Consider the following 17,500-nt stretch of genomic DNA (forward strand, 5'->3'; position numbering starts at 1 on the left):
CCAGTGAGGAAAGGCAATAAGGAAATAAATAAATGAAGAGAACAAATTAACAATAAATCATTCTAAAATAAGTAACAACGTCAAAACAGACATGTCATATATAAACTATTAACAACATCAAAATCAAATATGTCATAAATTAACTATAAAAAGACTCATGTCCGCCTGGGTTTATGGGACTGGTGTTGCAATTATAGCGGTCTTCCTTGGGTTATGATGATTATTATTATTATTAAAAGAAGGAGTTTTACCAGCCCAATGAGTCAAGCTTGACTCTCACAGGGCTGACCCGAAAAAAAAATCGGGATATAAAGAATTATAAGATTATCAAAATTCAATTGATAAGGAAAAAAAATAAATAAATGAAATAAAAAATAATTATATATATGTATATACAGTATATACTTATAATCTTTAAATATTCTAAATATGGGTGCATAGATATCTTTATTGATTGGTTGATATGTGTAATGCAATGACGTTTCAGATGCAGTGGCTTCTCTTGGATGGTAATGATTTGATTGACTGTGCGTTTAGCGCTGGTGTGACAGTAATGTCAGACTCTCTTGGCTGGTAATAATCACATTGCAACTACAACGGTCAATAGTTTGTTGGGAATTAGAGAGATTTGATAGCAATTTCTACAAAATAACTGTTTACATATACACGTACTCTTCCTTAGAACTAAACACATTTCTATAAAATATACTCAAAACTGCCACTAGGTAAAAGAAATGTTTTTAAAATAAATGAAGGAATTCCACTAGGTAAAAGAAATGTTTTTGAAATAAATGAAGGATTGCCACTAGGTAAAAGAAATGTTTTTGAAATAAATGAAGGAATTCCACTAGGTAAAAGAAATTGTTTTGAAATAAATGAAGGATTGCCACTAGGTAAAAGAAATGGTTTTGAAATAAATGAAGGATAGGCACTAGCTAAAGGAAATGTTTTTAAAATAAATGAAGGAATTCCAATAGGTAAAAGAAATGTTTTTGAAATAAATGAAGGATTGCCACTAGGTAAAAGAAATGTTTTTGAAATAAATGAAGGATTGCCACTAGGTAAAAGAAATGTTTTTGAAATAAATGAAGGAATTCCACTAGGTAAAAGAAATTGTTTTGAAATAAACGAAGGATTGCCTCTAGGTAAAAGAAATGGTTTTGAAATAAATGAAGGATTGGCACTAGGTAAAGGAAATGTTTTGAAATAAACGAAGGATTGCCTCTAGGTAAAAGAAATGGTTTTGAAATAAATGAAGGATTGGCACTAGGTAAAGGAAATGTTTTTGAAATGAATGAAGGATTTCTAATAATTAACAATGATTTTTACTATAAATAATAAGCGGTGTTTTTTTTTTTAAATGCAAAAAAAAAAAAAAAAAAAAAAAAATTATACGCAATGAACAGACGAGCGACTTGTTTGAAATAAACTTATAAAGAAAAGCTAAAACTCAACCAGGGGAAAGCTTAAGTAATTACACAGAAAAAAAAGGTAAATAAAATAATGAGTAATACTTATGAAAAAAAATAACAAAATATAATACTAATAACATCTAACAAAAATTTTATTTTCTTCCAAATTTAAATAACATTAATTTTTGAAAATTTCAAATCATTGTTTTTACTTGTACATCATAATTCTAAACATAATTATAATACATTCAAACAACCTTAAGTGTAAAAAGAAAAAGAAAAAAACTAACAAATGCATCACAAAACCTAATGTTCAACATTACTTACTTTTTCAGCATACTTCGAATCGAGGACAGTAATTATTCCTGGAAAAAATATAAAATTTCAGTGGTTAATTACTTTGTTTTGCGTATACAAAGAATAACTAAAAATTAGTTTAAGTATCTAAAAGCTCACCAATAAACTAAATTCACTTAAAATGCATAAATATAAACACAAAAATTTATTAAGTAATATTTAATGAAATTAATGTGCAAATGTGATACACATTACTCTCATAAAACTAGATTTACTGAAAATACATAAATATAAACACCAATATTTATTAAGTAATATTTAATGAAATTAATGTGCAAATGTGATACACATTACTCTCATAAAACATTTGTTTTGAGGAAATACAGTAGGTTACTTGGCCGATAAGGAGAAAAAAATAATCTTTAAAATCCATTATATCATAATAATAGGGTTTGATTTACAACATTCAGTCGCCCTGTGTGTAGATAATGTGAAAATAAAATTACAGAAATATTAATGACACAAAAGCGGGCTTGTCAAGCACCTGAATCATAATACTAAAAAAAAAATGAAACCTTATAAAAAAAAAAACTTGCGGTTATTTAATTAATTTTTTAAATCAGGGTGTTTAATGGTCACTCATGAATGGCAGAGGAAGGGGTAGTGACAATGCCCCAGCAAGATAATGTCCTATACATATGGCCATTGCCAAAGCCCCCTTTCCACCCAAGCTAGGACCAGGGAAGCCAGGCAATGGCTCCTGTTAACTCAGTAGGTAGGTAGATCTATGGGTTTCCCCGAAACCCCACATCTTTAGCTCACAAGAATGGTGAGGTTGCAGACATTACAAGAAACTATCGAGCTTGACTGGGTCTCGAATCCCAGTCCACCACATCGCCAAGCATGGACATTTTTAAATAAGGTATGTCCCACACCGTCTTAGTTTTCAAAATAAAATTGGGTGTGTGCATGTCCTTCAATATTATTTAATTTTTTAAATCAGTGTGACAAATTATTATATCAAAATTTAGGATATCATTATTAGAAAGTATGACAAACGAGAGACAAGAGATAGGAGAATGATAAGTAGAATGAACTGTGTCCTAGAGTATTTGAAATCTTTTTAGGATATAAGGTGTGTCCCATTCCCTTTTTTACAAAATGGCGTTAAATATAAGAGTAGATTTTGCGCCATATATATATATATATATATATATATATATATATATATATATATATATATATGTATATATAAATATATATATATGTATATATATATGTATATATATATATATATATATATATATATATATATATCTATATATATATACATACATATATATATATATATATATATATATATATACATATATATTTATATATATATATATATATATATATATATATATATATATATATATATATATATATATATATATAAGTTTATAAAAGAATTTAAAGTAAACGTCCCAAGTGAGTTGTGTAATTAATTAAGGTGATGATTAATGAGCCGAGCGAGACTACGGTCAACCCCAAACCCAAAGCAAAGTCCTTCAAAAGCAGGTAACTGTGTTTACCACATTAAAAAAAAAAAAAAAAAAAAAAAAAAAAAAAAAAAAGATTCAAGTATCTATACTCATTTTTTTTTAATGAGGTACATTTGCACCGACTCACAGCGGTGCCCTTTTAGCTCGGAAAGTTTCCTGCTATCTGATTGGTCAGAATTATCTTGTCCAACCAATTAGCGATCAGGAATCCTTTCCGAGCTAAAGGGGCACCCCTGCAAGTCGGTGCAAATCTGCCTCACTAAAAAGAATTGACTTCAGTGTTTGACGAACAATAAGAAAAAGACTGGAAATATTTGATCATAAGACTTGGAAGTTTTATAGAGACAATAGCTGTCGACAGGTCGCCATTCTCCGATGTCAATATTACACATATCTATTTCTTGCGAGAAGAAATATATCACAATGTTAGAGAAAGAAAGAAGTTTGGTTACCTACATACAATTGTTCAAACTTGTATATCAAATAACAAAAAGGAATATTTTCTCCCCAGAAGCCTTAGGAGCAAAGAGCCGTAGGAATTCTACAAAGGTTCTACTTACATTTCTTTTTCCTTTATTATTTTTTTATTTAACTGCATTTTCTTATCTTCTAAAACTATAAAGTTTCTAAAATTCTAACTAATAAAAATAATTGAATGTGAATTCTTTCAGTTACACATTAAAAAAAAGTCATGTGAAGGTTTACATTATATCGTAATTTTAAGGCCTTCTATACAACATTCAGATGTCTCGTGTGTAAAAAAAAAATAATAAATAAATAAATAAAATTATAAGAATGTTGATAAGGACATCCAGTTGGGCATGTCAAGGACCAAAATCTGAGTATTACAAAAATTAACACTACGAAAAGAAATCAAAACACTGTTGCTGTCGGAGGTTAATATAAAAAGGGGGAGGCTGTTTACCGCTAAGATTTACAAGACCTTTGATTCTAACCTAAATTTAATCAGCATGACTAATCAAGTCAAAATAAACGAGTCTTCTTTACCAATACATTGGGAGAAAAGAAAAATTATTCCAGATATATTTTCTTAATGGCTCTGGATCTACCACATAATATCATAAAATAAAACATGTACACAAGTACATGGTTTCTTAAAATACAAAACAAATCTTGCAGACAAATAAGAGCCAAATATTGCTGACTCGTAAATACACTGGAATACCAGAGTAAATTTCACCGATACTCGTTATCGGGAAAAAAAATATTGCAAGATGTTTTGAAAGTTTCATAATGTTATATATAAACGTACTGGATTTTATTTGCCTTTTCAACAATTTTATTACATTTTTAGATTTTCATTCTATAACTACACTTAAAAATTTGCCGTGAAAAAAGCAGTAAAATATTGAAATAAATGTTGCCGGGCATTTGTCGTTTTAGAAACGGATATATTGACGTAAAAGAGTGATATTATGGTCACCAACCCGTAAAAGATAATAACTAGGTACGGTAGAAATTGCGGTCGACTGTATTTTACTGAAATACGGCTGAGAACAGTATATTTTTACGGAGAATTTCCTATTAAAATTACGATTTTTTTTAACAGTGTGGGTATGAAACCGGGTAGGTCCTTCACATTAGAAGGTTTATTTTGCACCTATAAGGTCTTACTTTTATCAGCACCGAAGAGATAAGATATACCTTATATACTTAATTCAAAAGGAAACTCTAAGTGTTCTTAAAATAAGGTTTTCGATACCAAAAGATCTACTGAATATCCAAATATGAAGCCTCGGGAAACATGACCTTACGATTGTTGTTAGACGTTACTTTACTAACTATACTCAATTTTTTTAATGAGGCGCATTTGCACCGACTCGAAGCGGTGCCCTTTTAGCTCGGAAAAATTTCCTGCTATCTGATTGGTTAGAATTATCTTGTCAAACCAATCAGCGATCAGGACACATTTCCGAGCTAAAGGGGCACCCATGCGAGTCGGTGCAAATCTGCCTCGCTAAAAAGAATTGACTATAGTAAATAAACAAGCTATTATTATAATTGGTTACTTGATAGGTTGGTTGCAAGCGGTCATGGTTGACAATGAGACCAGTGAGCCTCAGCAGTGAGTTAGAAATCTGAAGATCCTGTTTTGATGCAAAATCAAACCTGTTGCAGTGGCTTTAACCCCAAGAAACTAAAGTTGATTTATCTTTGATATTCATTCCTGCTTGTAAGTTAGTAAAATTCAAGTCAACTTATAAAAGCAGTAAATGATGATAGTCTACTTTGATAAAAGCAGTAAATGAAGATAGTTTACTTTGACAAAATCAGTAAATGAAGATAGTCTATTTAGACAAATTGACAAAAGCAGTAAATGAAGATAGTCTACTTTGACAAAAGCAGTAAATGAAGATAGTCTACTTTGACAAAATCAGTAAATGAAGATAGTCTATTTAGACAAATTGACAAAAGCAGTAAATGAAGATAGTCTGCTTTGACAAAAGCAGTAAATGAAGATAGTTTACTTTGACAAAATCAGTAAATGAAGATAGTCTATTTAGACAAATTGACAAAAGCAGTAAATGAAGATAGTCTACTTTGACAAAAGCAGTAAATGAAGATAGTCTACTTTGACAAAAGCAGTAAATGAAGATAGTCTACTTTGACAAAATCAGTAAATGAAGATAGTCTATTTAGACAAATTGACAAAAGCAGTAAATGAAGATAGTCTGCTTTGACAAAAGCAGTAAATGAAGATAGTTTACTTTGACAAAATCAGTAAATGAAGATAGTCTATTTAGACAAATTGACAAAAGCAGTAAATGAAGATAGTCTACTTTGACAAAAGCAGTAAATGAAGATAGTCTACTTTGACAAAAGCAGTAAATGAAGATAGTCTACTTTGACAAAATCAGTAAATGAAGATAGTCTATTTAGACAAATTGACAAAAGCAGTAAATGAAGATAGTCTATTTAGACAAATTGACAAAAGCAGTAAATGAAGATAGTCTACTTTGACAAAAGCAGTAAATGAAGATAGTCTACTTTGACAAAAGCAGTAAATGAAGATAGTCTACTTTGACAAAATCAGTAAATGAAGATAGTCTATTTAGACAAATTGACAAAAGCAGTAAATGAAGATAGTCTATTTAGACAAATTGACAAAAGCAGTAAATGAAGATAGTCTACTTTGACAAAAGCAGTAAATGAAGATAGTCTACTTTGACAAAAGCAGTAAATGAAGATAGTCTACTTTGACAAAATCAGTAAATGAAGATAGTCCTACTTTGACAAAATCAGTAAATGAAGATAGTCTATTTAGACAAATTGACAAAATCAGTAAATGAAGATAGTCTATTTAGACAAATTGACAAAAGCAGTAAATGAAGATAGTCTATTTAGACAAATTGACAAAAGCAGTAAATGAAGATAGTCTACTTTGACAAAATCAGTAATTGAAGATAGTCTACTTTGACAAAAATCAGTAAATGAAGATAGTCTATTTAGACAAATTGACAAAAGCAGTAAATGAAGATAGTCTACTTTGACAAAAGCAGTAAATGAAGATAGTCTACTTTGACAAAAGCAGTAAATGAAGATAGTCTACTTTGACAAAATCAGTAAATGAAGATAGTCTACTTTGACAAAAGCAGTAAATGAAGATAGTCTACTTTGACAAAATCAGTAAATGAAGATAGTCTATTTAGACAAGTTGACAAAAGCAGTAAATGAAGATAGTCCTTACTTTGACAAAATCAGTAAATGAAGATAGTCTTACTTTGACAAAATCAGTAAATGAAGATAGTCTATTTAGACAAATTGACAAAATCAGTAAATGAAGATAGTCTATTTAGACAAATTGACAAAAGCAGTAAATGAAGATAGTCTATTTAGACAAATTGACAAAAGCAGTAAATGAAGATAGTCTACTTTGACAAAAGCAGTAAATGAAGATAGTCTACTTTGACAAAAGCAGTAAATGAAGATAGTCTACTTTGACAAAATCAGTAAATGAAGATAGTCTATTTAGACAAATTGACAAAAGCAGTAAATGAAGATAGTCTATTTAGACAAATTGACAAAAGCAGTAAATGAAGATAGTCTACTTTGACAAAAGCAGTAAATGAAGATAGTCTACTTTGACAAAAGCAGTAAATGAAGATAGTCTACTTTGACAAAATCAGTAAATGAAGATAGTCTATTTAGACAAATTGACAAAAGCAGTAAATGAAGATAGTCTATTTAGACAAATTGACAAAAGCAGTAAATGAAGATAGTCTACTTTGACAAAAGCAGTAAATGAAGATAGTCTACTTTGACAAAAGCAGTAAATGAAGATAGGTCTACTTTGACAAAATCAGTAAATGAAGATAGTCTACTTTGACAAAATCAGTAAATGAAGATAGTCTATTTAGACAAATTGACAAAATCAGTAAATGAAGATAGTCTATTTAGACAAATTGACAAAAGCAGTAAATGAAGATAGTCTACTTTGACAAAAGCAGTAAATGAAGATAGTCTACTTTGACAAAATCAGTAAATGAAGATAGTCTATTTAGACAAATTGACAAAATCAGTAAATGAAGATAGTCTATTTAGACAAATTGACAAAAGCAGTAAATGAAGATAGTCTACTTTGACAAAAGCAGTAAATGAAGATAGTCTACTTTGACAAAAGCAGGTAAATGAAGATAGTCTACTTTGACAAAATCAGTAAATGAAGATAGTCTATTTAGACAAATTGACAAAAGCAGTAAATGAAGATAGTCTGCTTTGACAAAAAGCAGTAAATGAAGATAGTTTTACTTTGACAAAATCAGTAAATGAAGATAGTCTATTTAGACAAATTGACAAAAGCAGGTAAATGAAGATAGTCTACTTTGACAAAAGCAGTAAATGAAGATAGTCTACTTTGACAAAAGCAGTAAATGAAGATAGTCTACTTTGACAAATCAGTAAATGAAGATAGTCTATTTAGACAAATTGACAAAAGCAGTAAATGAAGATAGTCTACTTTGACAAAAGCAGTAAATGAAGATAGTCTACTTTGACAAAATCAGTAAATGAAGATAGTCTATTTAGACAAATTGACAAAAGCAGTAAATGAAGATAGTCTGCTTTGACAAAAGCAGTAAATGAAGATAGTTTACTTTGACAAAATCAGTAAATGAAGATAGTCTATTTAGACAAATTGACAAAAGCAGTAAATGAAGATAGTCTACTTTGACAAAAGCAGTAAATGAAGATAGTCTACTTTGACAAAAGCAGTAAATGAAGATCGTCTGCTTTGACAAAAGCAGTAAATGAAAATAATCTGCTTTGACAAAAGTAGTAAATGAATATAGTCTATTCAGACAAATTGACAAAAGCAGTAAATGAAGTTAGTCTATTTAGACAAATGCAGTAAATGAAGATCGTCTGCTTTGACAAAAGCAGTAAATGAAAATAATCTGCTTTGACAAAAGTAGTAAATGAAGATAGTCCTACTTTGACAAAAGCAGTAAATAAAAGATAGTCTACTTTGCTGAAGAATGAGCGAAGAAATTGCAGTTAGACGATAGATGTGACACATCTATTTTAACCTTGTAACTGATCTAAGATATCTTTTGTTAATTTTTTCATTACTTTTCATATAGTTTCCTTTCCTCACTGGGCTATTTTCTCCTGTGAGAGCCCTTGGGTTTGTAGCATCATGCTTTTCCAACTAGGGTGGTGGTAGTAGTAGTAGTAGTAGTAGTAGTAGTAACAATAACAACTAGAGGGGCACTTGGTTAGAGCGCAGATCTCCGCTGCTGCAGCTTAATTCTTGACCTTTTGCTCGACCTTGAACTTTTGGCCTTAAAATATATTAATTAGCGTGGATTTTCATACACTTAAATATGAATCAAGTTTGAAGTCTCTGTGACAACGAAGTCGAAATTTATGGCCTGATTACGTGAATTGGGCATTTTGCTTGACCGTGACCTTGACCTTTAACTTTGACCTTCCCAAATTAAATAATTTCCAGCTTTTTACATTAAAGTTAATCCTGTAAGCTTCATTACTCTGCGATTATAATTGTGGCCAGGAAGCTATTCACAAACAAAGAAATACAGAAAAAAAAAGGGGTAAAACATAACCTCCTTCCGACTTCGTTGGCGGAGGGTAAAAAAAAAGATGTGTTGTAGTCGAAGATGGAATAACGTTTAATTACTTAAATATTACATAATAAAAAACATCAAAATGGCCGACATATGCCCGTAATGTCGTTATATTCAAATGTGGCGATACACACCAATGCTTGATAAGGCTTAAATGACCGAAACTAAATAAATCCGTGGATTAAAATCGGATTACACGGCGTAATCTGGGCTTCCGCTGGACTTCGCATCTGGTCTATTATGCAAATTGTGATTTAAATGATGCAAGCCTTTTCGTCTCTACAGCCAAATCGAATTCTTTCTCTTTTCGCAGAGAAATGTTTTTCGCCGGTTTTTTTCCCCTATTTTGATTTTGTACTCTCTCTCTCTCTCTCTCTCTCCTCTCCTCTCTCCTCTCTCCCTCTCTCTCTCTCTCTCTCTCTCTCCTCTCTCTCTCTCTCTCTCTATATATATATATATATATAATATAATTCCTGCTCTCCTCTCTCTCTCCTCTCTCTCTCTCTCTCTCTCTCTCTCTCTCTCTCTCTCTCTCTCTCTCCTCTCTCTCTCTCTCTATATATATATATATATAATATATATATATGTATATATATGTAATATATATAATTCCTGCTCTCTCTCTCTCTCTCTCTCTCTCTCTCTCTCTCTCTCTCTCCTCTCTCTCTCTCTCTCTCTCTCTCTCTCTCTCTCTCTCTCTCTCCTCTATATATATATATATATATATATATATATATATATATATATATATGTATATATGTATATATATAATATATATAATTCCTGCTCTCTCTCTCTCTCTCTCTCTCTCTCTCTCTCTCTCTCTCTCTCTCTCTCTCTCTCTCTCTCTCTCTCTCTATATATATATATATATATATATATATATATATATATATATATATATATATATGTATATATGTATATATATAATATATATAATTCCTGCTCTCTCTCTCTCTCTCCTCTCTCTCTCTCTCTCTCTCTCTCTCTCTCTCTCTCTCTCTCTCTCTCTCATACAGCCCCCAGCGATGGGGTTAAGAAGACCATTCATACAAAAAGAGAGAAAGATTCCTAAGCTAAAATGACGATAACAACTTGGAATGTCCAAAGAAAAAGTTTGCTGTGAACTAAAATTCTAACAATACGAATTAAAAAACATAACATGTCAGAAGGCACCTGTTTTCAATTATTTTTTTTTTATTGTGATTTACACATTTACAATTTTACAATTTATAACATATATACATCATCGCATATTACATGAATATTTTTTCTTTTTTTTTCCTTTTTACAAATACTGTTTACAATTGCACTTTTTACTATTTATCTAAATATGTTTTTAAATGAAAAATATTTCGACTCGTGAATTGTGGGATTTTTGAAATTCAGTTACACTATGGTAAAGTTTTGGCTAACTGCCATCTACGACATTTCATGTAGAAGTTAAAACGTCCATCTTCTAAATACTTAAAATAGCAATGAAGAGAAATAATCCCATCTTTGTATTTAAGGATTTTAGGCCATATGGCTAAGGCGATGGGGCCGGGGTAGCCATTCACTTGAGCGTTGGACAGCAAGATGACAATCTATCTTTGACCTAGGGTTAAATCCAAATTATCCTTCATCATCATCATCATCATCTACGCCTATTGACGCAAAGGCTAGGTTAGATTTCGCCAGTCGTCTCTATCTTGAGCTTTTAAATAAATACTTCTCCATTCATCATCTCCCACTTTACGCTTCATAGCCCTCAGCCATGTAGGCCTTGGCCTTCTAACTTATAATGCCCTCTGAAGCCAGTTGAAAGTTTGGTGAACTAATCTCTCTTGGGGAGTGCGAAGAGCATGCCCGAACCATCTCCATCTACCCTTATAATAACCTAATTTGTTTTCGACCTCATTACGGCCTACTGGTATTTTCAAAGGACTGCATATGTCATTAAAGAAAATTACCGGGACACATAAAGATTTGAATGTTATGTCAGTGTAGCGTCTAAGATACCTTTTATAGTTAGAATTTTGAAACGATGAAAAAAAAAATATATACGAATGTTATTCTCACGGATTTATAAAAATAAATCTTTCAATGAAATTTTCATCTCAAACTTCCAACCGCTAGATGGAAATATATGATGATTTCTGTTACTTTTCTTGAATCTTTTTTCTTTCCTTTTTTATCATTAAACTTATATTTTCTAGTTTAACATTAAATCTATTATCAATTTAACAAACTCGTACATACTAAGATATACCACTGATATAAACGAGAATATATATACCTGTCATTACCAATTTGCGAGAGATAAATGACAACGACATATTCCTCCAAAATATCTCGTAAGAGCTTAAGTAGCCCCGAGCAACACAGATAACCCGATAAATGAGGTGTAATAAGAGAATGAGATCACGCTTGGTTGCATTTCGCCGCAGAGAAACCAAGGAGAAAGGAAGAAGGAGAGAGAGAGAGAGAGAGAGAGAGAGAGAGAGAGAGAGGAGAGAGAGAGAGAGAGAGAGAGAGAGAGAGAGAGAGAGCCACTCAAGGCGATGTAATTTCCCGCCAAACCCTGGAACACAATCACTTTGGCGCGTCTTTTTCTCGCGTTAATTTCTCCCCCCTCGCGAGCCTTTGCCAATATTGGCTGAAGACCGACCCGAAAGAACCACCTCACCACCTCCCCCACCCCCCCCCCTCCCCCTCCTTGCGTCTCATTCCCTGGCCCCTCCCAAACCCCTTTTTACCCCAATGCTAACTCGATTCAACACCTTCGGCTCTCAAAAGGAACGGATATCCGATGAAACAATCCAATATGTTCGCCTCGGAAAACTCACAAGATGCGATGGGGTTTAAACGAATTTTTTAAAACCGGTCGCCCCTCCCACTCATGCAAAGAGCGGCGGTTCGCTCAAGCGGGGTTACCACATATTTAATAAGGGAATCGCTTAATGCCTAGTTAATTCTGTAACCTGGGGGCATAATTAAAAAGTGTCACATTTTCGCTCCACAATAACGGCTGGATTCAAACCCTCCTGCTATCAGTCTCTTCATACATACGCACACACACATACACACGGAGGCGCGCACATACAAAATCTCAGCCGACTCACAGACGTATAATTTACACATACAAACGCACGCACATTCTACCCTCTTTTCCTCCCCTCAATCCCGACAGGCCACAAGAGACAAGGGGAGGAGCGTAGACATTACAACATGTTGCCAGAAAACAATGCTCGCTTTAAACGTCTTCGAATCAATACAAGAAATTGTTTTATTATCGACAATACCTAATTCGTGTATAGCGATTAACAGGGCGAGTGAAAGCAAAAGTATGGTTGGAAGTCCCTATCGAACTGGAAAGAATTTTCTCCTGGAAATTGAAAGAAACGCAAAATAAAAAGACATCTAGACGTTGCATACGACCTAACACCATCGTCAACAAAACAGCGGCGCACACAAGTGCGGCAAAATTCAAATCAAATTAGGAAGAAGGGCGCGGAATTCAAATGAATGGCGGGATTTTCAAATTAAGAGGGTTGTTCCACCCCAATAAACGCGCGGGACAGATTATTGGAGACACGGGCGATAGATTGCTCTCAATTCTCCTTTTTTTTTCCTATCTCTCTCTTCCTTTCCTTCTTTCTTTAGAAGCACAGGTTCAAAGAGGGCCGGATCTAAAACATTATAATGCCAAAGAACCTTTTATCCATCTGGGAGATATATTTTATTCAAATGCGACGAAGGAAAAGACTATAGGAGTGAATCTAAAGAGATATGTCTGGACGATACAAATATCTAGATTTCTAGATAGTCTCTTTTATTCATCTCTCTCTTTCTTGGCAGTTTGCGGGGAGGGAAAAAAACAACCGCTACCTGATTTACATTTTTCCGCTTGGACGCTCGCCAATCTTTAATCTGTTTTTCGAGCTCGGTGCCTCTATTCTAATTGGGCTGATAAATATGCTTCCCGCACGGTGTGAAAGAAAGACACATGTCACCAATGTTTTTAACCTGAGGCACGTAGAGAGAGAGAGAGAGAGAGAGAGAGAGAGAGAGAGAGAGAGAGAGAGAGAGAGAGAGAGAGAGAGAGAGAGAGAGTTAAAAAAGATTATCCAAGAATTTCTGAATTTCTCGAGACGGAAATTTCTAAATGATCGACTGACACTTATTAAATGTGTTCGGATATTTATTTTCCGAGGCTGTAATCTTTATCAAAAACATTAATGAAGGAAAGTTAGTAACATAATAAACAACTTATTAATGCTTATAAACTTGGGGTTGTGGTGGCCGAGGTGGTAACGTCCCTAACTGGTGAACGCCAGAATGCGGTTCGAAGCCCGCTCAAACTCGTTAGTTTCTTAGGTCGCTGCAACCTCACTATCTTTGTGAGCTAAGGATTGGAGGTTTCGGGAAGCCTATAGGTCTATCTGCTGAGTCATTACCAGCCATTGCCTGGAACTCCTTGGTCAAAGCTTGGGCAGAGAGGGGGCTTGGGCGCTGATCAAATATGGTCAGTCTCTAGGGCATTGTCCTGTTCGATAAGGCAATGTCAATATCCCTTGCATCAACCATTCATGAGTAGCCTTTAAACCTTTAAACTTATTTAGAAAGCTGGGATATACAATATTGGTTCATAGTGTGGTTCGTAGTGATTGGAACCAAAAATTCCAGAAATTAATTTTGTACCAGGACGGTGGCAAAAGATAAAGTTCCCGTTTCTGAATCAACTTCATCAAAACTCAAACACCCAATCGCCTCCATCTGATTTATTATGGTCGAGAATAACACGTTATCAATTAATCAAGCAATTTGAAGTTCATGCACAAACGTGGAGTACATAATATATTGACTTAAATAGAAATAAATTCCTACCTAGCATTGGGATTATTATTATTATTATTATTATTATTATTATTATTACTACCCTACAACCCTAGTTGGAAAGCAAGATGCTATAAACCCAAGGGCTCCAACAGGAAGAAGGGAGTACATATTATATTGTCCTAAATATGAATAAATTTCTACCTAGCATTGGGATTATTATTATTATTATTATTATTATTATTATTATTATTATTATTATTATTATTATTATTATTATTATTAATAGCTAAGCTACAACCCTAGTTGGAAAAGCAGGGGCTCCAACAGGGAAAAATTACTAAGTGAGGAAAGGAAATCAGGAAAGAAATAAACGATATGAGGAGTAATGAACAATTAAAATATTTTAAAAACAGTAACAACATCAAAACATATATTTCACGCCCCATATTTTTCACCATGCACTAATTTTAGCTAGATCAGTCGTGTCATCAGAGACCCTAAGAGAAGTCGGAACATAAGTGCTAACTGCATTTCAGGAATTACCCGGCGAAAAGACTTTCCTACACATCAAACTACGGATTGATCCTGAAATACAATTGGCAGTGGGATCCCAACATCTTAAATGGTTTCTGGTGACAGGATTGATAGCTACCTTGTTTCACATTTGAAGTCTAGGGTTCGATCCCAATGAATCAGTAGAACTTCAAAAGTTCAAAGTTGGAGCAAATGTTTTTATGTTGACCAGGCTGACATGTCTTTTTATAGTTTATATATGACTCATCTGTTTTGACGTTGTTACTGTTTGTAGAATGATTTACTGTTAATTTATTCTTATCATTCATTTATTTCCTTATTTCCTTTCCTCACAGGGATATTTTTCCCCGTTGGAGCCCTTGGCCTTGTAGCATCTTGCTTTTCCAACTAGGGTTGTAACTTAGCTAATAATAATAATAATAATAATAATAATAATAATAATAATAATAATAATAATAATAATAATAATAATGTAAAAATTTATTTCTACCGAACACTTCGCATAAGAGAGATTACTCGAGTGCCATTTGTAGATGAGATCATGGTGAGGGGTAGATGGAGATGGTTTGGGCATGCTCATCCCACTCCTCAAGAGAGATTAGTTCACCAGACTTTCAACTGAGCTCCTCAAGGCTCTACAAGAGTTGGAAGACCCAGACCTACATGACTGAGGACTATGAAGTGTGAAGTAGATGACAACGAATGGAGAAGTATTGATTTAAAAGCTCAAGACAGAGACGACTGGCGAAATCTAACTGAGACCTTTTAAGTCAATAGGCGTAGAAGGAGATGATTAACACCTCGCATAGGACAGTGAATACAATATCAACCTCTGTTGCTCAGCACCTTACAGGGCAATTTAGCATTTTAGCCTCAAAACGTCTCTTGAATTAATATGGACCTGCTCCCAAAACATGATCCAGGTGTCCTTAGCCTTGGAGTTCTGTGCATCACTATTTCAATGTTTAAAGGTCACTCATGAATGGCAGAGGCAAAGGGACAGGCTCAAAACCACATTGGCCGTACACGCCTAAGGCACCTCTCCATCAAGCAAGGACCAAGGAGGGCCAGGCAATGCCTGTTGATGACTCAGCAAGTAGACCTACAGGCTCCCCTGAACCATTAGTACATCTCATCAAGTCAGTGCATGTATTTGTGGGGGGAGGGACTTCAAAGCAATGCTTATAAGCTTTTTGTGTAAGTGTATTAAAAAGTTATGTTACTTGTCTGTACACTGTGTTTATCTGCGAAACAATTTAACATTTAAAATGTGGACAATGTTTGGGTTTTCTCTAAGAACCACCTAAGAGGGATCAGATAACAGTTAAATATATTTATTTATTAAATTATCTATATTTTTTATATTTCCATTCCCCTAGCACACCCTCAGAAAGGGATACCAAGTTGAGGTATCCCCACTCAGAAAGGGATACCAAGTTGAGGTATCCCCACTCAGAAATGGATACCAAGTTGAGGTATCCCCACTCAGAAAGGGATACCAAGTTGAGGTATCCCCACTCAGAAAGGGCTACCAAGTTAAGGTATCCCCACTCAAAAATGGATACATATACAGTATAGACACCTGTGTATAAATTAACAACACGGTCTGTCGTTCTACCTCATAAAAATATACTAAGCTAGGGTGCCAATTATATCATTTAGTGTATTGCATTTCAAAGATCCAAAACTACTTTTAACATAGTCACCCCTATTACGAAAATTTTCTATAATCTACCATTACGTTTTCTATGATCAAATTAAACTCGCAGGGGAAAGCTTATAAAAAATACAGAATAGTGTTTTTGTACATTACCGTAACAGAGAATACTCATGGAATTTTTTTGACTGGAGAGCAATAATCTATTGATTTTTTTTCCAATGTTAAGCCATGTTCAATTTGTCTTTGTCAAATTAATTTGCCGTTATTAGGAGAATAAAACCTTGCTAATCATTTGCTTAATATCAAGTAGAATTCCAAGAAAATATCTTGAACAAGACCCTAAAAAAAGTATATATATGCACACACACACACATACACACACACACACACACACACACACACACACACACACACACATATATATATATATATATATATATATATATATATATATATATATATATATATATATAATTACTAACAATAATTAATGCCACTAAAAACAATAATGCATATCCACCAATCCGAAATCGCTTCGATTTCGGATTGGTGGATATGCATTATTGTTTTTAGTGGCATTAATTATTGTTAGTAATTATATATATATATATATATATATATATATATATATATATATATATATATATATATATATGTGTGTGTGTGTGTGTGTGTGTGTGTGTGTGTATGTGTATGTGTGTGTGTGCATATATATACTTTTTTTAGGGTCTTGTTCAAGATATTTTCTTGGAATTCTACTTGATATTAAGCAAATGATTAGCAAGGTTTTATTCTCCTAATAACGGCAAATTAATTTGACAAAGACAAATTGAACATGGCTTAACAATGAAAAAAAAAAAAAAAAACCTTTTTAATGAGATTCAACAAAAAAATGCAGAGGAAACTATATTCGTAAATGAGGATAAGCAAGCTACCAATAAAAACAACTGTATACAGAAGGCATAAACTTCACCTAGAAAATCCCACCAGCAATTTGATTTTCCAAGACAAAATAATTATTCATCCCATAATAATACAGTAAAATTGAAAATGACGGAACAAGCAGTCCTCGGCATTATTTAGCTCATGTCTGGTGGATATCAGACGAACTACTACTACTAGTAC

General features: G+C 33.1%; 1 protein-coding gene across 1 annotated transcript in view; it reads right to left on the bottom strand.

The window, feature by feature from the left end:
• LOC137627897 (zinc-regulated GTPase metalloprotein activator 1-like) overlaps positions 1-17,500 on the bottom strand; it is a 159,716-nt gene that overhangs the window by 53,993 nt on the left and 88,223 nt on the right. The window contains exon 6 of the mRNA XM_068359339.1: positions 1,740-1,777. Coding sequence (XP_068215440.1) covers positions 1,740-1,777 — 38 coding nt within the window. The remainder of the gene's footprint in view (positions 1-1,739; positions 1,778-17,500) is intronic.

The sequence above is a fragment of the Palaemon carinicauda genome, chromosome 35, assembly GCF_036898095.1.
Source record: "Palaemon carinicauda isolate YSFRI2023 chromosome 35, ASM3689809v2, whole genome shotgun sequence".
NCBI lineage: Eukaryota > Metazoa > Arthropoda > Malacostraca > Decapoda > Palaemonidae > Palaemon > Palaemon carinicauda.